This window comes from Papio anubis, chromosome 2, assembly GCF_008728515.1.
Source record: "Papio anubis isolate 15944 chromosome 2, Panubis1.0, whole genome shotgun sequence".
Classification (NCBI taxonomy): domain Eukaryota; kingdom Metazoa; phylum Chordata; class Mammalia; order Primates; family Cercopithecidae; genus Papio; species Papio anubis.
The window spans coordinates 137,696,349-137,724,022 of NC_044977.1; the positions used below are offsets into that span (position 1 = coordinate 137,696,349).

The window sequence follows — 27,674 nt, forward strand, 5'->3', positions numbered from 1 at the left end:
GCAATACCACAACAGTGTCACCCTAACCTGAAGTTTTCAGCTGCCAATTTGTTAAATGCACTCAAGGATGAATGGGCATACAACGGGAATAAAACACAACCATAGGCCATGGTGACAAAAACAAGCAACAAAAAAGATGACAAAAGATTTGTGTCTTTTGTGATCCTGGCAGTTGATTTTCAAATTCACATTCTACTTGAATGACATCAAGTGTGTAGTAACCACTCAAAAAACAATTCAGTAAGTAAAAGCAAAAAAAAATCAACAGGCTCAAACAGGAATCAGCATTTTTCTGAATCAGCTGTGATAACAGCTACCATTGACTGAAACCTCTGAGCAAACTCCAGACAACTTGACTGCAGAGTGCGGGTCTGAGCATGCTCCTCCCCCTTTCAGCTATCTCTTTTAAAAGTGGTCAAGACTCACTCCAGCCAATAATCTGCCATATTTCACTCTTGTCCCCCCAATTCTGCCTGAGCTTAGAAATTTAAAGGTGATGAATTTCACTTCTTCCAACAAAGCTGCACTAAACTCGGCTGTGCCGGCCAGCATCAAAGTGGCCAAGAGCTGGATGTACACTAGTAATCAACAGCAAAACACAGAATTAAAAGGGAATGACTTCTTCGGGTTTTCTCTATGCTCCTCCTCCCCACCCCCAACACATTTACTTTTGGCTTAGTGAATGGCGTGTCACACTCCTGCCCACTTTTACCTTTATCCTTCCCAGACTGGAAAACTTCTCCTTGTCTTCCATCACTGCTTTCAGAACAGGCTGGGACATTCTGTTCTTCTTCTTCGAACTGGTAGGACTGTCAAAATCAAAGCCACTGACCACTGCCCTGCGATAAGACGTGGACCGCAAGCCTCTCCGCAGAGACCCTGGGCTATCCACGTCGTTATCGAACTCACTCTCCTCCCCTGCGTGACCCAGAGGTCCTCCTAGGCCCTCCACCATGCTGCGCACCTTGAGGAGTCTCTTGTGGGGCTCCACATTCTGATTGTTGGATTTACTTATTTTAATTTCCGAGGCCAGACTCTTCGGAATGATCTGCTGCTTCCCCACTTTGAGGGCGGCGGGGCTGTTTGTACTCAAAACCACGGAAGGATTCTCGAGGAGCTCGTTCTCCTGGGAGGGGAGCCTTTGGAGGGGAAGTTTTTGTTCTGAAGAACTTTTCTGGGGCGCAGGAGAGAGCCCCCGTTCGGGCTCCTTAGCCTTCTGGCTGGACTGTGAACCCGACCCAGGAGAATCGTTATTAGCGGCAAGGCCATTTGCAGTGGGCGAAGGCATCGGGCTGGCATTCAACCCAGTCGGGTCCTCTTCGGGGGTGCAGGGGGCGGGCGCGTTAGGAGTCCGCGGAGAGCGCAGAACCGGCGGCGGCGGCGCAGGCAAGGTCACCGGGCCATTTGCTGGGGATTTCGGGGAGCCTCCCGGCACCGCTTTGGGGAGCTTGGGTGACTTGGGCCGTCGAAGTCGAGGAGAGGCAGCCCTGTACTCCGGGGATGCCGTCCCACCATTGGCCACCGCTCTCCGCTGGGCTCCCAGAAGCAGGGGGCTCCTATGTATCGTCCTGCTGTCCGAGTCGGTGGGCACCTGGGCGAGAGTCTGCGCTGCAGGGAGCGTCCCTCGGTCCTCCACCGGAAAATCCGTAATTAGCAACCCGTTGGGGCTCTGGTAGGACTGGGGCCTCGGCTTGCTCCGGCCCAGCAGCTGGGGCTGAGGAATCGACCGCCTCCGCCACAAAGGGGTTATGCTGTTGCTAGAAAAATCCACTTCGCTCTCGCCGTCCATAGCCGGGCCTCGAAGTCAGCCCCGGTAGGAGCAACACCGGGTCAGTCTTGCCTAAAGAGGAAAGAAGTTAGGAAACTGCCTGCGGATAGGCGGGGACGCCTGGCCGACTCGCGTGCTCCGAGTCCGGCGGTCCCCCTGCTGCTGCGCAGGACACGACTGCACCGCACTTACCCGCCCTTTCTCGGGCAAAAACTGCACCACTGCGGTGCGCGGTCCCAGGCAGAAATCTGGGGTGCCGCCCAAATGGATTAATCCAATCAACTCCGCGTCCCTCCCACGCCAAAAGACCACCCGCACCAAACGAGCCCGCCACCAATTCACTGAGTGCAAGCCGAGGCACAAGAAACTTGGGACGAGTTCAGCTTTCTTGGGAAACTCGCCGCGGGACGCTCCCTTCTGTCGCCATCCAGCCGCCCGCCCTCATCGTGGGTACCCTCGTGCTCCAGATGCGCGGCTCCCAGGCAAATTTACCTTCTGGGACTTGTAATGTCCGGGGCCAAGGAGCACCCACTGCCCCGTGGGTGGCCCGGGTCCGGGACCGAAGCGCCGCCGCGAGAGCTTAAGAGAACGCTGCCGCTGACCGCGGCACCGGCCCCGCCCCCACGCCTGACTACGCCCACACACTTGGCCCCGCCCCCGTTTCGGCCCCGCCCAGATCCGCCTCCGTTGCAGCCAGAAGCAAGAAGCTGTCTTCCCGCCCCCGCGCGCCTGCAATCAGCCCCAGTCTGCCTGGGAAACAGAGGAGCGCACCTGAGGTGGGTTCTGAGCTCCAGCGTTTGGGCTGGAAGTTGCGGACTAGTAGCTGCGGCAGCACTGGAGTGTAGGCGCGCGGGGTTGTTGCCAGGGGCATAGCGTGAGAACAAGCAAGGGAGTCCTGCTGAATTGCAGCTTAGGAAGCCCTGAATCCCGGAGGTGTGTTGAAACAGAACGCGCGGCGGAGTAGACTTTGTGAGACGCGTGGGTAGTAGCGCAGCATTCTAACGCAGAGTCATGCCCACTCAGCATTCAGGTGGTCTTAATCAGATGGGCTTGTTTCACTGCTGAAAATGCATTATAATATAAACAGATAGATGTGCTTGTTTGTGCCTAGAGTCTTTCCGTAGGAAAGACTGGCAGCTCTGAAGTGGGAAACTGGGTGACTAGGAAACCAGAGGGAGGGAGAGTTTTCATATAATTATTTTTGGTCCTTGTACGCTTTGAATCTTGAAATCTATCTATGAAAAATAAGCTCAATTTACACTACAAAAATAGTGTTGGTTTCTAACAGTACATAGAGTAAAACTCAAAATCCTTACCATGGCTTACAAGAAGACACTGCACTACTGCCGTAACTCTTCAGCCTAGTCTTTCCATCATCACTTTCTCCTTCGTTATTTTTTTGGCCACACTCAAAGTTTGATAGCCTCAGAACCTTCCCTTTCGTTCCTTCTTGACCTGACTTGACACTGCATGAGAAAGGCAGTGTCCGCTCCTTAATTATACCATTGCCCCGTTTATTTTCCCAGTCACTTGTTCTCTTCTATTTCTGCACTTGTCAAATTTTGTATATTATATATATGTATTTATGTGTTTATGTTTATTGTCTGTTTTGTCTTTACAAGGTAATTTCCATGAGGGCAGGGGTCATGTTTTTGGTTTTTTTTTTTTTCTCCGTATTTCAGGCACATGGTAGGCACTTAATATTTATTTAATGAATGAGTGAATGAATGACGGGAATGAAGTGAAAACAGTGACCATTTCTTCCAAAGTGCTTTGTTGCCAAATAGTAGAAAGATGGCTGTGTCTTGGCCAGTCTCCTGCTGTGTGACAATAATCAGGCAAACTTGAGAAGACAAATAATTTTAGACCATAAGAGCTGTGTAATTGATTCTATTAGCAAGACATATGGGCCCTTCTCCAAGTTCTCTTTCAGCATTCATGCATTCAGCAGGGATGCAGTGAGCATCCATTGTGTGCAAGTTATGCTGCCTGTTTTTGCCCTAAATTGAATGCAATGGCCAAAAATATTAAGATGTGATCTCTGGGTGGTGAGATGAAGGATAATATGTTTCATGCTTCTTTATATTTTTCTGTACTTACAAAATATACTGTGCAATGAAGATATATTACTTTGATCTGAGACATTTTCATAAACAAAGAAAAGAATAAATGGCATCGAAAAATGTATAAGAAACTTTTTTTTTTTGAGACGGAGTTTAGCTCTTGTTGCCCAGGCTGGAGTGCAATGACGTGAGCTTGGCGCACCACAACCTCCAGACCTCCCAGGTTCAAGCGGTTCTCCTGCCTCAGCCTCCCGAGTAGCTGGGATTACAGGCATGTGCCACCACGTCCGGCTAATTTTGTATTTTTAGTAGTGAAGGGGTTCTCCATGTTGGTCAGGCTGGGCTGGAACTCCCGACCTCAGGTGATCCGCCCACCTTGGCCTCCCAAAGTTCTGGGAATTACAGGTGTGAGCCACCGCTCCTGGCCTAAGAAAATTTTTTAAAAAGAAATTTTCCAAATTGGGCGGAAGACATATGGCTGATTACATACTCAGGCGTAGATACATAGACTTCTTTTTTTTTAATATAAGGTGTTTTCTATACCAACATGTACTGCTGTTATGTTGGAAAAATATAATAAATTAATTTCAAAAGTGGTTACCTAATGAGAAATGGAGTATTCACCTAATTCAAAACGCAACCTGTGACCTATATTAAGAAGCCGTAAAAGGTGATGTGAGAAGGTGGCTTTTCTTGAAATTATGTTGCCTCTACAAACAAGTGTAACCGATATTTGTGAAGACTTCATACGATCTTCTTACCTGATTTCCAACAAACAACAAAATACCTACCAAAACAACAACAAAACACCAAGCTCTGGTCCTTCACTGAGGGAAGTTTACAAACTCACAGGCCTAGTGCCTATTCAATGTATTGGTATCTATTCAAATCTAAGATATCTTCAATTATATGTTCCACCAAGAAAGGAAAAGAGCTGCTAATTAAACTAAGACAAAATGTTATGTCATATCGAATTCTTACTTTATACTTACTGAGTACTTTTAGACACTTATACATAGATTTGTTTAGTACTGTGTATGTGTGGGAAAGAAAATATAAGCAAAATAAATTTACTGAAGTCCCGAACATTGAGCCTGATTCTTCTGAATACCTTTTCATGAAAAGCATTCGTATGTGAGTTTTTCCACACAGTGCCGTTGATAGTGCACCATTTCTTAAAAGGATGTTCCAGTCTTGTTTCTGGGATTTGCTTCCTAGACAATGACACTCATTCTGCAAATGTGATACTGCCACTATCCCATTTGACTAAACACATAGTTTTCTTGTTCAACTGAATTGTATATCAATACAAGCTATGCAGCTTCTCTATTAATGTCCAGGAGAAAGTTTCTCACAAATTGTAGTTTCATGCCTCAACCATAGTCCTGCATGAAATATGAATTGGTTATATCAACCTCTCTTTGCTTTGAAATTTCTTTCATCTAATCTGTCATATCTGGTAATTTCTCCTGCCTTCAACTGTGTTTCTTGGCATGTGGCTTTGACACAGTAGGACTAAATTTCATAGAATTTAGTAGAAATGATGACAATTCATTTATGCCCATGTTCAAATATAGGCAATGCCAACTATATCATCACTGTCACCTGACCACTGGCTGTTTATTTGATAGTAAGATACATCCCATTTTCAGAGAAATTAGCATGTGGTACCAAATTGTTCTTAAAATTGAAGAAATATAGTATGTCGAACTATTTGTAATGATATTTTCCACTGGTATATTCCAATAGTATATAGAACTATTAGAATATTCAATGGTATAATGCAAGATATATATGGCTACATTTACTAAATGAATTCACATTGGTCACAAATTTTGTGTCCCAAGCACAATAATTAGGCTAATTTTTAAACACAAATTGTTAGCTTGTCTTATTACAATATATGTCCAGTTTTCCAATATATCCCATCCCATGCACCTTTTGTTTATACATTGAACAAATATTTATTGGGTGCATTCAAGTGCCAAGCATTATTAGGACAGACATTTCTGAACCTTACAGTTTGGCTCATGGAAACATGACTGAAACATTAAAATAGTAATGTAGGACACCCACACTGTGTAAGATGCATAGTAAGCTCTCTGTTCTATGGAAACCTTTGTGAAGGAGTCTGGATAAAACTGGCCCAGATGGGTAGGTAAAGTATCACAAGGTGGAGAAGAGGAGAATGATGTCACAGAAAGATGTCCCAGGATAAGCAAAAACATGGAGAGATGGCTGGAGAACTGATATTCATTAAGTGCCAACTGTATGTTAAGCTGTGTTGTTTGTTACACGTAAGTTAATCACACATTAGTCTTAAGCCTACTTAAATGTGAAGCTGAAGCCCAAAAAGCTCTTCTCATTCTGTTGATAAGTGGTTGAATCAGAATCCTAAACTTTTTCTTTGCAATACTCCAGAGCCCAGGCATCAAAACATGCAAGAAACTAAGCTCACCAAAACACAAGTTTGCATTTAGAAGTTGTGGGATATTAATTTGGCTGAATTTGGTGAGAATAGAATGTGGTATGCAACAGAGACTGAGGGATTGAGATTTTACCTGAATGACAACTAACTACTCTCATACGATTTGGCAGTTTGGCTCTGTGTCCCCATCCAAATCTCATCTCAAATTGTAATCCCCATGTGTTTATGGAGGGAGGTGATTGGATCATGGGGCAGTTTCCTCCATGCTGTTCTCATGATAGTGAGTGAGTTCTCAAGAGATCTTTTGGTTTTATAAGCATATAACACTTCCCCTGCTTGCACTTCTCTCTTTTGCCACCGTGTGAAGAAGGTTCTTGCTTTCTCTTCACCTTCTGCCATGAGCGTAAGTTTCCTGACGCTTCCCTGGCCATATGGAACTGTGAGTCCATTGAGCCTCTTTCCTTTACGAATTACCTAGTCTCAGGTAGTATCTTTTTAGCAGTATGAAAATGGACTAATACATACTCCTTGAAGATACTTAAACTTTGTCATCTTCTAAAAAATGAATATGATGACACCAGTGTCAGAAATAAAAAACAAAACATTGACAGACTTGACAATTTAAACATTTTAGCCTTTGTGCATTGAGAAATGCCACATAAACCCATAAATTTTGAGGGAAATCTTCTGTTAGAAGGAAATTAGAGAAAAATGTTTAAATACGTATAAAATATAAATATAAATATAAAATATAAATATAAATAGTCATATATTTAAATATTTATATATTATATATTAAAAATACATATTATATATTAAAATATATAAATAAATATATATGACAAAGTGTTAAATGGCTATAGCATACAATCAATAAGAATAAGATAACAAAAGTTGTAAAATGAACAGAGTAAGAATAAGCATTTTGGAGAAGGGTGTCCACTGTACCTCAAAATATACTCAATCCCAATAATAAAAACAAAATTTAAGAAGTAATGAGATAATTTTTCATTTATTAGATTAGCAAAGATTGTCTTTTTTTTTTTTTTTTTTGAGATGGGGTCTCACTCTGTTGCCCAGGCTGGAGTGCAGTGGCGCAATCCTGGCTCACTGCAACCTCCACCTCCTGGGTACAAGCAGTTCTCTGCCTCAGCCTCCCAGGTAGCTGGGATTACAGGTGTCCACCACCATACTCAGCTAATTTTTGTATTTTTAGTAGAGATGGGGTTTCACCATCTTGGCCAGACTGGTCCTGAACTCCTGACCTCATGATCCACCAGCCTCGGCCTCCCAAAGTGCTGGGATTACAGGCGTGAGCCACAGCGCCCATACAAGATTGTCTTTTAAAAAGGCAATACTCACTGTTGGTAAAAGCATAGACAAAAGAGAATTCTGAATCATTCATGGTAAGAATGTAAATTGGTACATCTTTCTGAAGAGCAATTAGATGATACTTAACCAAAATACTGATTAACTTAAATAAACCTTTTGTTATGGTGGCCAAAAGTTAGCAACAGGCTAAATATCTATCAGCAAGGGACTGGCTAATAAACCATGATGTGCAATGCAACCACCAAAAATAATTATACGCAATTATAATTACACAAAAATTCAAAATATATGATTAAATTTTTTTAGAAAGCTGTTTTAATACACACTATGCAAACTATCCTACTTTGAGTTTTACAAAGTGCAAATAGCTGTATGTAAAACTATTTCTAAATATATAAAACATATTTGTGTATATGTATAATGCCTAGATTTTGAATATTCACCAAAATGTTATGTTTACTCTGCACGGCTGGATTAATAGTGATATTTAGATTATGTTTTGCTGTGAAACAAGCCACTCCAACACTTAGTGACATAAAATAGCAACTTCCATTATTTGTTATTTTTCACCATTTTGTGGGCTGGCTTGGCAATTCTTCAGTAGGTCTCACCTAGGTTTTCTCATGTGGCAGCAGGGAGCCAGCTGTGGGGTTGTCTGGATCAGGAGGACAAAGCCCCCCTCACATGCCTCACAGCTGGTTGATGCTGGCTGTTATTTGAGGCTCCTGTTCTCCGTTTCTCAAATCTTCAATGTCCTAAACAGGATAATATCCCCGTGATTCCTGAGACAATGGAGTGGTAAGTCAAAATGATAAAGAAAAATCTGGAGAGGATACTTGAAAAACAGGTTTTGAAAATTGACTAGATCTCTTTGGGAAAAAAGTTCTTAAAAGGAGACTTTCTACAACACTTACTAATGATTTATATATTATCTTACATGTTAACATTTTGTGAGCACTTACAGTATACAGACCCTCTTTGAAGTGCTTCAACTGTATTATATAATTTAATCCTCACAACAACCTTATGAAGTAGGAACTACTACCATAATCCATTTATACATAAGAAAATTAAGTATAGCACAGAGAGTTAAAAAGCCATGCAGCCTGGCTCATAATTATTACGCTATATTGTTACATTGTTTGTGATTCCATTATGTATTTATGTTTTTTACAAATAATATAAACACCCCAACGTCAGACTGGTTCTTTATCTCCAGTATTGCTTCAGTAATGGACAGATTGATCAATTGGTGAAAATGCCCAAAGTTATAAGGAAAAGGAGGTGGAGGAAGGGATGTCATCCAAGTAGGAAGAAAGCCACAAAAGCCTGAGAAAGGAAGTTTCCGAAAGGAAAGTCGTATCGGCAGCCCTGTCAGTCACCTAATATTTATTCAACTCGTGGTTGGTACCTCACCCTCAGCTAGCTATGGGTACAGTGATGAAGAAAAGAGGCAGATGATTCTTGCCATGGTGTATCAGGAAAGACCAACCTTAGATTGCATTGACTGCTAAAGATGCTGCTCATTTAGTGCCCTTGCAACTGGCACCTTCAGTCTTGGTGGGCACTGAACCCAGCTGGCAGGGCTTATGGAGAAGACAAGTAGAAAACAGTCTAGGAACTTAACTGCAACGGTGGGAATTGTGACAGTAAAAGGAAGGAGAAAAATAGGACAGTAGATGGACGATAAGGGAGAAATAAACAGTTTTAGTTTCAAGACTGAGGACACTTGATTAGACATCAGGAAGCTGGGTTTGAGTTTGTGTTTACCACTTTCGAACTGTTGGAATGAAGACAAGTCATTTAATCTCTAAGACCACAGTTTCTTGAACTGCAACATGAAGTATTTCCTCCTGTCAAGCACAGTTTGGGAAGCACTGGTATAGATTAGAATAATTTGGATGTGGCCGGTCTAATGGTTGTAGAAAAGTAGGAAATGGGGATGGGGGCAAAGAGTAGGGGAGACCTAGCCAGGTAAGTGCACAAAAAAATGAATTCTAATTTATTTTCCCCCTCTTGAACAGCAAATAATTAGAATAAAATTCTATTATTTTTAACTCCATGATAAAGAGTAAAGATCATAATGAGAAAAGGGTTAGGACTTGTTGAAAATGACTCCGAGGACTCTCCATGGCCAGATGGAAGGCAAATGGCTAGAAGATTTCACCAAGTGGAGAAGGGCTTCTTTCTTGCTCCCAGTGCTTGCCTGCAGCATGCAATCTGTTCACCCACAACCGCAGTGAGAATGATTGAAAGGTGATGCATTGAACCTCCAGTGACACCATGTTTTGAGGGGGAAGGTCCCCATTTAACTAGAGTAATTAAGATCCCAGGTAAACCGTGAGGTCAGAGTATAGAGTGGCTCCCACAACTGGCAGCCACCAAGAGCTGTTCGCTTTTGTTCCTTGAATTTTAGGAATGAGGTAAGCAATTGAGCAGCCACTTTGTTCAACGTGTTCTAGTATGAGCTCACAGTATGGTTTGTACAGACGGTTTACCTTTCTAAACAGTGATTTCCTTGTTGCTTTGTTTTTTGTTTTGTGTTTGCTGTAAAATATTTAATACATGCATGTAGTAAAAATTAGGACTGCGTAAAAGTAAAAATATCTCTGTCACTCGTGTCTCTAGTTTCCAAGTTGGCCCGCTAGAGGCGTCCACTGTTAACAGTTTCTTGTACTTTATAAATTCAGATGTATGGTAGACATTAGTAAGCATATATATCCCTACACATGCTACACACTGGCACCCTGTAACACTCCTCTGTTCCTTACAAATTACCTTAAATACAATTCATTTAATGCCAATACTTATAGAACTACCATATATTTTTAATAACTGCAGAGCGTTAGGTAGATCAAATAAAATTGCCATTTTTGTAAGTCAAAAACAGTCAAATATCAGGAATTTCATATGGTTTCACCTAATAGTACATGATTCATTAGCAAATTTCCTATTAATAGACATTTAAATTATTTCTTTGCAAAATCTGAGCACCAGTGAAAAAACTGTAAAATTCCTTCCAGCTCTTAATTTCTGTAATTCTTTGCTTTGTTCCCATCCCTGAATGCCTGGAAGATGTAAGACAGTTAAAGAGAATGCTTTATTGAACAAAGATGCAGATATTATTTAATTTTGTTATGTTTAATTTAGAGTCTGCTCTTAATGCTATCTTAATGGTGAAATCATGATGCATCAACATGCTCTAAGGGTTCTGGTACTTTTTGAGGAAATTGGGTTGAGGTGCTATAATCACTATTACTATTATTTTGATTATTTCTCTTCTTTTTTGTCCTTTCCTGGATCCTGCTCTTTCACTGGTTAACAAGACAGCATGTAGAATCACAACTCTTATTTCATGAAGTTTGTTAAGTAATTTGAACAAAGGTATGTCACACTGTTCCTTTTGTACAACCAGTTTAATGTTTGCAAAAAGACTCAAGATTTAAAAACACAAATCTGTTGTGTCCACTCTGTTTTCCAGGTAAATTTATATCAGGAATCATGTGAGGATACTTAAGACCGGCTGGTACTTTCAAGTTTTCTCCTGCCCAGATCTGTTTGGAAGAAATCTAGTCTTATCTGCCTCAAAAGTCCAGCAGAGAAAAATAGCTGAAATAAATGAAGCCTGTGATTACTTGGTTCTGTGTTTACCTAGACATTCTGGCATTTGGCTCAAAAGACAAAGCTTTTTAGATGTGCTATTTGAACCTGGTTTTGCTATCGATTTTAAATTGGAAGAAAAAATGGTAACAAAGTAAAGTTCTCTAAATCATACACATTTGGGCTGACTACCAAGCTAGTCTCACCCAGCAGTACTAATAGAATGTGAAAAATACTTTCCAGGGTTGAGGTCTGCCACCTAGCAACCGCTTTGAAATACCTCCTGCACTGACCCAAGGCTACTCAAAATGCCCAGTTTTGAAATTGGTGGGACATTTTGCTGTGTATGGGCCACAGTCATTGAAAGGAGGATTAGAACTTTGTTTTTCAGGCCAAAGACATGCAGATTAGAAGGACTGTTTAATTTAACTGCTCAACTGGTTTGGAAATAGAACTGGCAGATTAAATACAGATGAAAGATAATTGCATCGGGTATACGCTAAAAAAATCACTTGTTTATCTGAAATTGAAATTGAACTAAGCATCCTGTTTTTTTAAAGTTAAAACTGGCAATCCTATTTTGGAGAGACTATTTTAGTACAGGGGAGAGGGATATTTGTAAAATATGCACTGTATATATTAACTTGATCCCCCAAGGCTGATGACGTTATAGACCTAGACACCTTTCTCAGAGCGCTGGCTGTTGGGCCTGTGAAGAAGCCTGAAGCATAGGAGACCAAAGGTGTGGGTAGGGCAGGAACTAACAGAAGACAAGAAATTGCTTCAAGTTTGCACTCAGGAAAGCTATGCTGAATGTAGGACAGGCAAAGGAAGGGGTTGAGCACAGAAGGGCAGTGACATCCCACAGGCAAAATGGTGGGTGGCGAGGAGAGGGAAGTGCCCAGAAATCAAGAAGGAAGTGGACATGGCATAACATCAGCAGTTATTTTATTTTTGAGGACAGAAGGGGTGAAGTGAAGCCATCGACATCAATGTTCACTCTGAAGCCTGGGCTGAGGTGGGAGGGGTGTAGCCTGGGATCCACTGGAGGGCATTGCTACCTTCATGCGGCATCCCAGCAATTCTCAGGCTGCTTGCACCAGCAAGGGAGCTAGCCTGGGAGTGCAGAGGCTTTTTCAGGGACCCCCTTTCAGCTTCACCTGGCCCAGTTCTGAACTTGTGATTTTGATATCACAAGCTCCTATCCCCCAAATCTGTAGCCTCCGCTCACAGAATTAACCTGGCAGTACAGAACAGTTAAAACATAGAACTACATACATAATCCCTATGTGTCTGTACATAATTCAACACCTTCTGAAGAACACACAAGAAGCTGCTAACTGTGGCTGTGGTGGTGGAGGGCGAGTGGGTTGGAGGAGGTGGATCCTGAATGAAAGTGAGATATATTTATTCCGTATATCATACATGCTCATCTATTTATTTTTCCTTGTGTATGTATTACTGACTCAAAATGAAATTTAAATATCATTACTATAGACAAAGCCAGCCCAGAATCTGACTCACATTTAAACTACCTGCATCATTGATTTAAGATGGCTCATTACACTAAGGTGTTTTAAAATAAACATTTTATATGGTTTTGTATTATATGTTTGAGAGGCCTGGGGTCTGACATTTTAGTGTGCTTTCTGGAAAATTTGCTGCTGAAATAAGGGAAAAATCAATAGCAACTCTTGACCAAAAGCTTGTGCTTATCTTTTCAAGTATTTACTCTGAGATCTGTGCCATGTTGTTTTTATATATAGATATTTGAAAGTGCAAAATGAAAGTGTGATAGAAACCAGAGTCTTTTGTAGCTTTTTTTCTAAATAAAAGCAATATAGAGTCCTCTTTTGTAAATTCCATTAGGCCAGGAGTCTTTGTCTCTTTTGTTCAGTAATGGATCTCTAAGACCTAGAGCCTTTCTTGGCATACATTAGGTGCTCAGTAAATATTTGTTGAATGAAGGAATACATAATCATTATAAAACTCCAAGCATTACAGAAGAATATGCCATGGAATATGTAATCTTTTCTAATCCCTTTCCTCCAAATAATCATTACCCTAGTCTCTTAAAATGAAAGAACAAATCATTTTCTGAGGTGTAAAATTTCATTATAAATATATTTTTGAAAAATAATTATCAGCAATTTGAGACCAGCCTGGCCAATATGGTGAAACCCCGTCTCTACTAAAAAATACAAAAATTAGCCGGGCATGGTGGCATGCACCTGTAGTCCCAGCTACTCGGGAGGCTCAGGCAGGAGAATTGCTTGAACCCGGCAGGCAGAGGTTGCAGTGAGCCAAGATCATGCCACTTCACTCCAGCCTGGGCAACAGCGTGAGACTCCGTCTCAAAAAATAATAATAATAATAATTCAATGGCACCATAAAGAATAAAACGGCAAGCAACAGAATGGGAGAAAATGTTTGCGAAAGACTAGTATTTAAAATACATGAAGAACTCATTACAATCAATTAGAAAAATGGACAAAACACTTGAGTACACTCTTCAGGTAAGAGTAAATCCTAATGGTCCAAAAGCATATGAAAAGTGCTTCATCTCATTAGTCATGAGAGAAATGAAAAAAAAAAAAAAAAAAAAAAAAAAAAAAAAAACACAATCAGCAGTTTAACAAAAATGTAAAGTGTCTGGCCGGGTGCAGTGGCTCACACCTGTAATCCCAGCACTTTGGGAGGTCGAGGCAGGTGGATCATGAGAAAAAGATTGAGACTATCCTGGCTAACATGGTGAAACCCCATATCCACTAAAAATAAAAAAAAAAAAAAAAAAAAAAAAGTCAAGTCTCACAATACTAATTGTTGGTGAGGATCCTGAGCAACAGGAACTCTCCTGTAGGAGAGTAACTTGGTAGTCTACTTTACATAACTCTTTGGCATTATCTTCTAAACCTGATTATACAACAATTTCATGTATATGAAATAATTCATTATTAGCATAAAAGCAATATTTATTACATGCCAAAATTGGAAACTACTCAATTATCTACCATCAGAAGAAGGGATTTAAAAGTATAGTATAGATCCACTGTGGAATTCTGCAAAGCAATTAAAATGAACAAACAGCAACTTCAGGCAAAAACATGGATAAACTCATTAACATATAGTTGTCATAAGGTTCTATAATGGCTTCCCTAGGGGATCAGCAAATTGTTTCAGTGGACAGACTCTTTTAGCAATTCAGAAATGTCCCAGTGCTGAGATAGTTTCTATCCGGAAAGCCAGCTCCATCTAGGGACAAGGTGTTAGAGGGTTCTAGGGGAAGAGATACATATAGAGGTCACTAAAGGGGTTTGTAGATGCAAGGTGGACTGTGGGGCCAGGGAAACACTCAGACACTGGCATAAAGTCCCCAGCATAAGGAGCAGAGAGCAAGTCTGTAGCTGGGGCTACCAGAATCTCTCCTGAGGTCTTTATGCTGGGATTCACAGGCCTGGCCGTGGATCAAGAGCAAATTCTGCTGCAGTGGGATTCTCGAGCATCTGGGAAGAAAGGGGCTGCAGAAACATGTGAGTCCTCCAACTACAGAATCCATGGAGGCAGAGGCTCTGGGTGACGTGCTTGGCTTCTTGTCTCTGGCCTGGGGTCATTGTCACTGATACTGCTCTTGCTGCTTCTGCTGCTGAGTGTCTTTGGCTCAGTTATTGTTGAACCACACGAGAACTTGTGCTCAGCTCAGGGTGAGTGTTTTAGCCTGTGCCTCCATTTTTTCTTTGGGGGTTGACCATCTCATCTTCTCATAGTTTTTCTTTAATTCCTATCACTGTCTCCTATTATAGATATGTTCCTGACCCTTCCTTCTTGAAGGGACAACCGTGTAACCATTCAACCATCTGGCCATCAGTTTCCACATCTGTGAGATCAACTTCTGCCTCATGGAGCCATGAGTTCCCAAGGTACTTGCAATCTTTTACTACTGCTGTTTCTACCTGTTGTTGTCACTTTGTTCTGAAGAACCACTGTGAGTTGGTTCTGCAAATGTGAAGAAATGTGAGTTTTAGGGGGTTTGTATGAGCTCTACATATGGATAAAGACAGAACTTGTGGTCATGAAAATATAATGAAATCTGAGCTCTACCATTTTCTAGGTGAATCTTTGAATAAGTCCCTAAATCTCTCTGACTTTAATTTCCTTATTTTGAAAGTGGAGCTAATACTCCTAGCCCAGACAGCCACCCAGACTGGATGTGAGCATGAAATTTTAAAATGCTTGTGAAAAACACCTTATAAAATCTATAAAAACAAAGGTAGACATTTATTATTGATTCGCAGGGGCTGAATTCTCACAGTCAAATGAACATATGAATTGCCTGAGAAGCATTTTCTTTTTCTTTTTTTTTTTTTTTTGAGAGAGTCTCTATCTGTTGCACAGGCTGGAGTGCAGTGATGCCATCTTTTCTCACTGCAAGCTCCGCCTCCCGGATTCACGCCATTCTCTTGCCTCAGCCTCCCGAGTAGCCAGGACTACAGGCGCCCGCCACCACGCCCAGCTAATTTTTTTGTATTTTTAGTAGAGATGGGGTTTCACCGTATTAGCCAGGATGGTCTCGATCTCCTGACCTCATGATCCGCCCACTTCGGCCTCCCAAATGCTGGGATTACAGGCGTGAGCCACCGTGCCCGGTTGAGAAGCATTTTCAAAGCACTCAAGGTTGACTCCTGCTTAGACCACACTGGTCTTGTGGTCTTGAGATGATTTTTATTCTGTGGACTACAGCAGAGCCCGTGAATCTGCATTTTATAAATCATCCAGGTGATGTTGATACAGATGACTTTTAGATCTCACTTTTAGAAAATTGGTTTCACTTTGGGTAATATTAACTTTTTCACATGCAGATGTTATTTGTTTAAAGAAACCCTTAATATTTCCCTTTGAATAGAGGGGATATTAACACTGAGCATTCAAATTAGGGATGCTAAAGGAGCTCTCTAGAACCTTTCTTGAGGGTATGTTAAGTAGAATTCTGATAAGCAAAAGGAAATTTTCCAAGCCAAAACTTTGATGTGTGTATGTGTGTATATACTACTTACATATATTTTTTCATGCATCAATGTTCATACCCCTTGTTCATACCCTTTGTGCATTTTTATGTTGGGCAGTTGATCCTTTCCTTATTCAATGTGAACACCTTGAGTACGTAGGAAAATAGGCTTTTGCTGGCTATATGGCTTGCAAATGTTTTCCTAGCTTGTTGTCTTTTGACTATGTTAATGCGCTCCTTGCTATACAGATTTACAGCAAATGTTTCAGTAAGTATTTTCTTGAACCACACCAGAACTTATGCTCAACTCAGAGTGAGTGTTTTAGCCTGTCCCTCCCTTCCTTTGTGGATTGGCCATATCATCTTCTCATAGCTTTTCTTTAACTCCTATTACTGTCCCCTAATATAGATATTATAGAGAGGCCTATTTCACTCTGTGATTATTTTTTAAAAAGTAACCAAACTAGGAGAATCGCCTGAACCTGGGAAGCAGAAATTGCAGTAAGCCAAGATCGCGCCACCGCACTCCAGACTGGTGACAGAGCAAGGCTCCGTCTCAAAAAAAAAAGTAACCAAACTTTCTTTGGGGGCACTTTTGCCCAGACGGCATGTCTTACAGTAGTATTTTGGCACTAGTAATAGGCACCTCAACAACAGTGTTTCTTTCCCTCCTTTTCTCTTAGTGTATACATCACTGAATCAGTTGCTTTATTCATGTTTACTCTTAATCGTAGTGCCTCACAGATATTACTGTCTGTACTTTACCATGAGATCTACAGAAGTGTAACAATGAGGATACTCTTTTCTTCATTCCATACCCTCTGAAACAGTTTAAAGAGCCTAAGACTGACTCACTTGCTTTTTGAAAACTGGAAAACTTCACAGTGAAACTGCCTGAACCAGGCTTTTTTGGTGCGATGGCTCTTTAATATTTCTCTCAGGGTTATTTATGTATTTGGATTTTATAGCTTTTCTTGAATCAATTTTTGTTTTTGCATTTTCTCAGATGTATTGAATTCTTCTCTTAACTGCCTTAATCACCTCTGTTTCTAAGATTTGTTATATTTTCTGTCCTATTTTTAATATTCTGCATTTGTGTACTCTTATTACTATTATTATTATTATTTTGACATGGCATATCACTCTGTCACCCAGGATGGAGTGCAGTAGTTCAATCTCGACTCACTGCAACCTCTGCCTCCCAGGTTCAAGTGATTCTGCTGCCTTGGCCTCCTGAGTAGCTGGGATTACAGGTGTATTTTTAGTAGAGACGGAATTTCGCCATGTTGGCCAGGCTAGTCTTGAACACCTGACCTCAAGTGATCCGACTGCTTCACCCTCCCAAAGTGCTGAGATTACAGGCCTGAGCCACCGCACCCGGCCACTTTTATTTATTTGATTAATATTGCCATACAAGCTTGCCTATTTAAATTTGGCAACTTTTTTAAAGGTTTCTTACATGTATTTATCAATTCTGCTGACTCTTTTTTCTATGTTACTTATTTCTTTTTTATCACTAGTAATGTCTTCTGTTTTTCTTTTGTTTTATTCTTTTTCTAATTTCTTGAATAGTTTGTATCAGTCTGGATCCAATTAGAAGAGGGAGATAAGTCACATAATTTGAACAGGGAAGGTTTAGTATAAAGAATTATTAACCACATTAAGGCACTGAAGTAATTAGGGATTGACTGGTAAGAAGTAAAAAGAACACTAAACACAGGAAGAGCACATACAAGGAACAGCCACTACTCTCTGGGTTGAGATAGAGCACCCAAGCAAGAAGCTTCCACTCTCTGCCCTGCCCCATCCCTGCGACTGACACCTGACCTTGTTGGAGAGAATGCCCTCTTGGCTCACTGGATGGTAAAGAAGTCTCTGTGATACTACATCAGTGGAACTTGCTGGAAATCTGCTCTCTGAAACTTGCCAAAAATCTGCCCTTTAGGATGCTAGGAAAAATTGTTCACAGGAAGATGTCTCACTCTGCTACAAAAGCACCCAAAGGGGATGTTGGGGCATGGAGTGGGAGAATTTCTGGCCCCTGAGTGCTGCTGTCCATTGCAGTGTAAGAGCTTGGCATTGGAGAAACTGCAAGCACTGCAGTTGGCAGGCTGCTAACCTCTAGGTGCTGTGGCTGCCATGCACTGCAACAGTTGAGCCCTCAAGAAGCTATGAGTGCTTCAGGAGCGTGGTGCTGGAGAAAGCCACCCACTCACTCTCTTAGGAACCTGCCTTGTAAGCACACCAGAACCAGGAAGCAAGATCCTTTTCCTATTGCAGTGTCTCTCCAACACTCTTTACTGGTAAATCTTCAGTGCCAACCAGCAAGCAAAAAATATTTGAAAGACCAACCCAGATTCATTTTACAGAGCAATCACAAAGGGTAAATTTGGAGCCGAGAGGCAATGAATAGATAATTGACACATATTTTTTATTAATTCTTTTTTTTTTTTTTTTCAGATGGAGTGTCACTCTCGTTGCCCAGACTGGAGTGCAATGGCGCGATCTCAGCTCACCGTGACCTCCCCATCCCGGGTTCAAGCGATTCTGATGCCCTAGCCTCCCGAGTAGCTGGGATTACAGGCATGCACCACCACACCTGGCTAATTTTGTATTTTTAGTAGAGACAGGGTTTCTCCATGTTAGTCAGGCTGGTCTCGACTGCTGACCTCAGGTGATCCGCCTGCCTTGGCCTCTCAAAGTGCTGGGATTACAGATGTGAGCCACTGTACCCGGCCTTATTTTTATTAATTCTTATTGGATAATGAAAGTATTTAAAAGTATGCATTTTATTCTGAGTAAAGTGTAAGTACTTCTCATAAATTTAAAGGTTGTGTTGTCATGCTTACAGGTCACTGGTGCTTTCTAATTAGTCTGCTATTGATGCTGTGACTTTCTGTGACTCAGTAGTGTACATTTTATTTCTAGTTAATAAGTGGACTTTTATTTATTATTTGTGTTTTGTTGCCATACAAATATTTACTTTTATTATATTGTAGTCAAAGAATGTACCTTTATTACTTGTATTATTTGGAATATATTAAGAAACCCTTTTATAAAATGCATCATGAATTTTGAAAGGAATATGCATTGTCCACGTGTAAAAAGCTCAATATATATAATGCTAAATTATATAATGTATATTATATTTGTTAGCTTGTTCTGTAGAAGACTGAGAGACATAGATTGTCTGATTTTTTTTCAATCTATTAGTATAATTTCTCACAAATTTTATTATGTATATGTTTAAACTGTGTTATTTAGCACATAAACACTCACTGATTTAGCTTGAAAAGTTATATTAAATTCTTATCATTGTATGTTTGCCTAGATGTCTGGCATACAGTAGACATTTAACAAACATAAATTTAATTATGGCCTTAAATTTTTTAAAAATAATTTTGAATGCCACTTATTTATTAGCATCAATATCATATCATTTATATTGGTTGGAATGTGCTTTAAAATATGTTAGCCAGAAAAAAGTATATGGAAGAGATGACAGAAGATTGACCAAAAAAAAAAAATGTTGATAATCACCAGTGCTGGATGGGGATACACGAGGGTTAATAACAATATTCTCTTTTCTTGTTTATGCTTGAACTTTTTCACAATAAAAGATTAAAAATTATGTATATACCATCGTTTATTAATTCTCCCCTCGTAGGATAAAAAAGTTAATTCTTCTAATAGTTTCAGGTTATTATTATTTGTGATTACAATAAATTATTTTAATTTTACATCTCTTTAAAAAATACTTTCATAATTTTTATAATATTTGCAGATTATTTCAATAGCTAATTAGACATTAATTCTAAATAATGTCGTAGAGGGTATCTAGAGTTCAGAACTGGCTGAGTTGGCAGCGCGGGAGGAGATGTGCAGTATTCAGCGACTGCTGCAGTGATTTCCACCCTATGAGTCCATGTGGCAGAGGACTATGGGAGGCTACTAATGGCTCATGAGAAATTGAGGCCTGAGGTCCCGTGACCCACAATGAACTGAATCCTGCCAACAACCACCTGAATGAGCTTGGAAATAGATTCATACCTAATTGAACCTTAAGGTGATTGCAGCCCCAGCTGACATCTTGATGGCAGACGTACAAGAGATCCAAAGACACAGGACCTGCGAGGCTGTGCTTCCATATAAACTGTGAGACAATAAACGATGTTTTAAATCACCAGGAGTGTGTTGTACAGCAATAGATAAATAATATAGTACCCAGTATACTCCCAATAGATTATTTTTCTGTTCAAATTTACCTTAGTTAAATTAACTTAAATTAATTTCTGCAAACTAGAACCTTGACTGATTATAGTCACTATAGTTTGCTTAGTGACATTTCAGCTCCATATTTTTTATATTACTGAGTCAACTGTAATATTCACTTGAGTATTTTCTCAGAAATGGTATGTGTGTGATAGATTCTGTAACTCCCTTCTTCTTGAGTGTTTTCAAATGCAAACTACATTAAGAAATGCACCACCAAGAAATGAAATAAAATACATTTCTTATTGTGCGGTGGGATTGGAATCAGTTCCACCCAAGCCACATGGTTATTACACATTAGAGGAGGGGTTAGTGAGGACACAATTACAATACCACACAGTGATTTTAGAAGGCATCTGTGTTTGTCCCAAAATACCCACTTTAATGGATGATGAAGTCATTGAGCATTTCATAAAATTAATATAGGTTATGAATGACCTTGACTTACCACCATTCCTTCTGAATGTTTGACCCCTTCTAGAACAATTATTAGAGCAGAGGTCACAATCTGGTAGACCACAGATGGGTTTTGTTAGGACCACACATTGTTGGTCTGCATAATAATTTTAAAATTTTGAATAAGTTGCCAATATTTTAAAAATCAGATTTTGCATTAAAAAGTACAGATTTCTGGCTTCCCTTGAATCAGACATTCTCTCTGGCAGTGCTGAGCACACGCTCCCTCATGGCAACAATAAACTGGAGCTGAGTAGCAGCTGCCTACTTCAGACAAGGCATGCATTTTCCAGGTTTCTACAGACCTCTTTGGACCATTTTGCATGCATAGGTACCCTTTGGCCTCTAGACTAGTTAGTCTGCAATCATTGTCTAAGGCCCTGCTTATGAACTTGCCCACCCACTGTGCACATGCACTCAATATGGTAACAATTGAGCTTACCCAGTACTGACCCTGGACTCCATATGGCAAATATGCTGTAAATTGTGGCTAAGAAATAGCTGCTTGTTCAAGAGCTACTTTTCAGAAATTCCTCTGCAGAGTCCATATGCACATAAAACTACAAAAAATGGAAAATTATTCTTTTGTCTTCATTAAGGACTAAAAGATCTAATAAGATGATAGTTTTAATTGGCAGATTTGAATCCTGGACTTGTTAAGTGTGAGTAGAAAAATATCAATAGTAAAATAAAGCAAATGTAATATGCTTCATTACACCTCCACGTGCAGTGTAATACCACCCTTGCTGCCTTCAACAGACAGTAACCCAGGCCTAAGCCAATCAGAAAATAGCATTTCCTAGAAACACAGGTTATAGCACAATAACTTTACTGGGCTGTTAACTTAGATTTTTGAGGTATACGAGATTCTAGAATTAAACTATTCAGTGTACTTATTTTTAGATGAGGAAATGAAGTCCCTAAGAGGTGATGTGAATTGGCCAAGGACATGTAGCTGTCTAGAGGTAGACTGAAACTATAGCTGAGTCTCCACGCTCTGTCTCTTTTATTTAAATTCATTATGTTGCCTTTAAAAATGAATATCTTTCTTAGAGTTATTTTGCATTCATCATTCTCTTACAACTACTATTATTTATATTATTTTACAACCCAACTCCATTCCTGCCCTATTTACTATATAATATTTCCAGATTGTATGCCTCCCTAATCCAAACTCAAGATAAAAATTGTTAATTTTGCTCATTTTATGACTATGCCATAATCACTAGAAGCAGAAAAGCAATGAAACTGTCCTTGGCCAACAAGTTTTCGTTTTTTTTTTTCACTCAGACGTCTGTTGGTGCTGACTTCAAGCACTGCTAAATGCAGGGCCAATGATGTCATCAGATTTCTTGATCTGCTCATCTCTGTCCTCTGGGTGTATTGGACTACATCTGGAGCACACAACTTTCTCTAGACATCTGGGGAAGATAGGTGCCAGCAGTACCACAGGTCATAATCATAGTTTAGTAGCCACATGGAGAGAAGTTTCTTCACTCAAAATTTGTACATTGAGCTCAGAGAGAGACTCTGATTGGCCCTTCATGTGTCCTGTGTCTGTCCCTTATACCAATTTCTCTGTTCAGAAGAATATGCTACTGTTATAGGTTCAGATTGGATCTTGATTTCACTCATTAGGAGAGAGAATGAGTTACTATGATGAAGGGCCCTCGCTAGTATCACATGGAACTGGAGGGTAGGGGGCTGTTCCTTAAAACAAAGGTCTGGAAAATGACGGGGATGCTGCTAAAAGAAGGGATATAGAAGAGAGTATTGGGTGTTTACAAATAATACCTGTCAGAGTCTGCTAAAGCAGTCAAGCAGACAGTGTCGTTGCACTCAGTATGATTGTGTTTAGGAAACAGAATAAGATCCTGCTCAATTTCTATATACTCAGGAGATAGATGTTGTCGGGTTCCAGAGAGTGTATCCAATGATGGCAGCAATAGTTACTTACGTGAGGAAACTAAGAGTGCTCTAAGAGAGATGTAAAGCTGAGTGAGTCAAGGGTGGGGAGGAGATGAGGGTAAGGGAGTTGAAGATCAAGCACGGGGATGCTTTAATGAGGTTTGCACAAAGCCAGCTTTGTTGTTTGTTGGTCTTACTGTGACAGCAGTAACTTACCCTACAAATGGATTCTTAAGTTGTTTCAAAACTCTTGACAAATAACACCCCATATTTATAGATGCCAGACTTAGAGCAATTGCTGGGGCAAAGTGTAAATTGGTTTAAACTGTCTAAAGTTTACAACATGTATGCCCTTGGACTTAGCTATTCCCCTTCTCAGAATTTATCTTATGAAATATTTATACAGAAGATGTTGCCATAAGCTGTTAGTTTTTTTAAATTATTATTTTATTTTTATTTTTATTTTAGACGGAGTCTCACTCTGTCACCCAGGCTGGAGTGCAATGGCATGATCTCGGCTCACTGCAAGCTCCGCCTCCATGGTTCACACCATTCTGCTGCCTCAGTCTCCAGAGTAGCTGGGACTACAGGCGCCCACCGTCACGCCTGGCTAATTTTTTTGTATTTTTCAGTAGAAACGGGGTTTCACCACGTTAGCCAGGATGGTCTCGATCTCCTGACCTCATGATCCACCTGCCTTGGCCTCCCAAATTACTGGGATTACAGGTGTGAGCCACCGTGCCCGGCCGCTGTTAGTTTTTATTGCAAGTAGTTAAAAGATGAAAACAACCTAAATGTCTCATGGTATCAGATCGAATAAGCAAAGAACTGCAAATACAAAGGAATACATTGCAGGCATTTAAATGCTGTTGTAAAAGACTAAAGAAATGGAAATTTGTTAATATATTGTTACATGAAAAAACTTCTGAAATGGTATAATATTAACTTTCATTATGCTCAGTTATATATCAGACAATTATATTATCTGACTTAATTCTTACAATTCTATATGGTAGGTATTATCACTTTCCCCCTATGACTTGATTTCTCCAAACGTAATTTCCTTATCCATAAGTGGCATATGGTTTTGAAAGTCAGCTGGCAGTCTACGCCTGGAGTCAGAGCTGGCTCTCTTACTTCCTATTTTTGTGACTTTGGACAAATGACCTTCTTCATCACAACCTACATTTAGAAAATATGTTCATGTTGCAAATCGTTACATATATGTACACATAGACACACGATATAAATGAAAATAAAAATTTGCAAACCAATACTTAAATTCTTGCCTTTTTTTTTTTTTTTTTTTGACAGAGTTGGGTAGCTCTGTTGCTCAGACTGGATTGCAGTGGTATGATCTCGGTTTACTGCAACCTTGACCTCCCAGGCTCAGGTCATTCTCCCAACTCAGCCTCCCGAATAGTTCGTACTAAAGACATGTGCCACCACACCTGGGAAATTTTTGCATTTTTGCAGAGACTGGGTTTTGCCATGTTGCCCAAGCTGGCCTAGAACTCCTGAGCTCAAGCTATCTGCCTGCCTCAGCATTCCAAGGTGCTGAGATTGCAGGCGTGAGCCTCCATGCCCAGCCTATTGGATGCAATCTGATATTTTCTTTTTCATTCCATTTCATTATAATCTACTTGATTCTATTCCATCCTGCTCCATTTTTAAAAAATAATAATTGCAGCCCACAAAACACAACCCATTAATGGTGTAGTGCTGGTTACTCAGCAGATGTTGGATAAATTTCAGCTATTATTCTTACAGTTATTATTATTAGTAGTAGTAGCATTAAGATTGTATGAGGCGGTAGAGTCTGTGCCCTTCAAAAATAGAGAATTGACGGATTGAACTTATTTTGGTTTTACCATAAGCTTCAGAGTGTAGAAGTAATCCATAAGCACAGTGTAGATTGACACAATTAGTATAGATGTAACAGATCTGAGAAAGCAGGTGGGTTTGTTCTGTACTTTGTAATAAATTCAGTTGTTGATGATGGCAGTAAGCTGGAACTTTGGTTTAGAGAGGCAGAGGCAGCCAATATTAAATGAAGTCAGTTGGAAGACTGCATTGGCCAACACACTTCAGAGGTATTAGGACTCTTTCAGTTGCAGGTGATAGAAGCCCAAAACCAGGCTTAATGGAAAAAGAATTATTGGTTTATATGCTGAAAAATCTAGCACATCTACTGGCTTCAGGTATTGGTGGATCCAGGCCCTTAAAAAAGTCCTCAGGAAGCTAATTTTTTTTTTAATTACTGTCTTTTGATTATACTTTACTCCACTGGCTTCACACTCAGTCAGGTGCTGTCTTAATGATTTCCTCTGGCAACTTCAGCTCCAAATCTAGAAGAAGGAGAAAGTGTGCCCTGCTAAGTTCCAATAAGTGTCTTGGGCCTGGCTCTCTTTGACTTGCATTGTACTCCATCCTGGACCCAATTTCTCTAGCGGGGAAGATACATTTTTGTGATTGGCTAGAGTCCCAGAGCCTTACAGACTGAATGAAAAATAGATAGGTTGCCAAAGGAAATGAGAGTGCTGGTACCAGAAGCAGGGAGAAGCAAGATTAGGGAAACGTGGGAGTACAAAAACCAAGAAACATTTATAGTCGGTAGCAATAGTTCAGGGCTTGACAGAAGATCAGAAGTCCATGTAGGTAAGCAGCAGGTTTCAGAAACCCAGGTAAAGTGAATGGTTATGAGGGGCTAAAATCCAGGTATTAACCACAAACAGCTTTGGAGCAGCAATAACAGAAGAATTCAAAACTCCAGTTACCCTTCAGTGCTTTGCTGGCCTGGCATGTGCAGAGACATCTAGTTAGGAGTATCCTTCTTAGACAACAAGGGGAAAAGAGACCTACAGCAAGAGAATTGCACTGAACTAATGAATATTATCGTAATGTCTTTTTAAAAAAGATCCTCAGGCAGCCCTGGGGTGGGTACTAGTGTTTCCACACACACACACACACACACACACACACACACACACACACACTGAGGTCACACAGCTAGAAAGTGTTAAGAGTCAGTATTTCAGCACAGCTTTTTCTTACCCAAAGCCCATGCTTACTACATCTGCTGGAAATTTTGTTCTTGTATTTTCCTGAATGATGAATTCTGAGCTACACTTTAAAGTGTCCAGATGTATCTTGCATCTCTGGGCTCCCATAACACTTAATTCATACCATGACAGCAGAATCTTTTAACACAGTACAATAATCACTTGTTAATATATCTGTCAATGGTCTAAATTTGTTGCTCATGCACCCCAATGGTAAAAAAAAAAAAAAATCTGGGAATAGCCTCCTGGGTATGTATTTTTATGTTTATATACATTTATGACATAAATATACTGTTCCATATTTATAATACTAATGTTAGTATTAGTATTAAATGATAAGCCCATTGAAGGCAATAACTGTACGATTCATCTTTATCTAGAGTTTTGCATGGTACCTGATATGTAGCCACAATAATACGATTTTCCAATAAAAGGTTTTGAACATATACTTTGACATATAACAATGATGTAATTGTCCGTTATCGCTGACTGCTTGCTGTACGTTATCCTAGAACATATAATCTTCCTATTAACTCTAAGTGATAGGCACTACTTTTCACATTTTGCAGATGAGAAATATGAATTTACATAATAGTTGACAAAATTTGTATTCTAATCCAGTTATTCAGAGCCCCTAAAGATAGTGAAGTTAAATACTAGGCTAAATTTTTTTAACACATGAAGTGACAATGAGTCAGAATATTGATATTGTTCTGGAAATTTAGAATATAGACTCTTAAAACATTTTTCTTTTCAGACAGAGTTTTGCTCTTTCTCCCAGGCTGGACTGCAGCGGCACTGTCACGACTCACTGCAGACTCATCCTCCCTGGCTCAATGGATCTGCCGGTCTCAGCCTTCGGAGTAGCTGGGACCACGGGTGCACACCAGTACACCGGCTAATTTTTGTATTTTTTTGTAGAGATATGTTTTTGCCATGTTGCCCAGGCTGGTCTCCAACTCCTGGGCTTACCATTCTCCCAACTTGGCCTCCCAAAGTGCTGGGATTACAGGGTTGAGCCACTGCATCCCTTAAACACATAATTTTAGTTGTTCCTTAAGTAATCATGTGTTTGAAACATTTTTGTAGTTTTAGGGTTTACCTTTCTAACTAGATTATAAGGCTCTTAATGTGTGCATAAATTTTTACCGTTTTCTATTCCACCTTGCATTGCTCAGATGCTTAACCAGTGTTTTTGGGTGACTTATTTTTGAGAAAGATCAGGGAAAGGTGTATGTGAGAAAGTGGGCAAGTGTGAGTAGAGAGGTGTCAGGTGGGTGGATGTGGGGTGCGTAGCAATGACAGCGGAACGGCTTTCAGCCCACTTTCCACACATCACACACCACAGGCTGCTAAATATCCTAGAAAATTCTTGTTCATCATTGCTTGATTGAAGAGGAGACCTAACTGAAGAGAAAAAATTCTACAGAATATTAGGCACTAAGATTTCACAACTTCACTATCCAACAGTAAGAGTGGCATAGAAGTGATCACTCTGAGTTACTGATGGTGTTATTTAAAAGAAGAAAATTTCAAATTTAATTCTCAGTAGAAAGCCAAAGGTTTAAATAAATGGAAAGCTGCCAGTAAGGGAATGGTGTCTGCAGTGCTGGCTAACAGTTACACAAAGCAAAAAGGCTTCTTCTTAATGAAATTCAGCTTAAACATGGGGAGACACATTGTCCTATTTTAAATGCTACAAAATAATAGATATGACCTGAGAACCAGAAAAAAATATAAATGACATTGCAGTCCAGAAATGAGAGAGTGTCTTAATTTTCTG

At 40.1% G+C, this 27,674-nt stretch overlaps 1 protein-coding gene and 1 long non-coding RNA gene across 3 annotated transcripts in view; one reads left to right on the plus strand and one right to left on the minus strand.

The window, feature by feature from the left end:
* ARHGEF26 (Rho guanine nucleotide exchange factor 26) overlaps positions 1 to 2,415 on the minus strand; it is a 141,193-nt gene extending 138,778 nt beyond the window's left edge. The window contains exons 1-2 of the mRNA XM_021934735.2: positions 2,261 to 2,415; positions 713 to 1,840 (exon numbers count right to left, since the gene is read on the minus strand). Coding sequence (XP_021790427.2) covers positions 713 to 1,789 — 1,077 coding nt within the window. The 5' untranslated portion in view covers positions 1,790 to 1,840; positions 2,261 to 2,415. The remainder of the gene's footprint in view (positions 1 to 712; positions 1,841 to 2,260) is intronic.
* On the plus strand, positions 2,370 to 18,690 carry LOC103882255. Of its 2 annotated transcripts, XR_644013.4 has the most exons (5): positions 2,370 to 2,544; positions 10,922 to 10,975; positions 14,644 to 14,892; positions 14,992 to 15,108; positions 18,654 to 18,690. It is a non-coding gene; the product is annotated as an uncharacterized LOC103882255 (long non-coding RNA). The 2 variants fall into 2 exon arrangements; XR_644014.4 differs by lacking the exons at positions 14,644 to 14,892; positions 14,992 to 15,108; positions 18,654 to 18,690 and adding an exon at positions 11,073 to 13,447 and having other exon boundaries at positions 2,434 to 2,544.
* Positions 18,691 to 27,674: the final 8,984 nt, after the last annotated feature.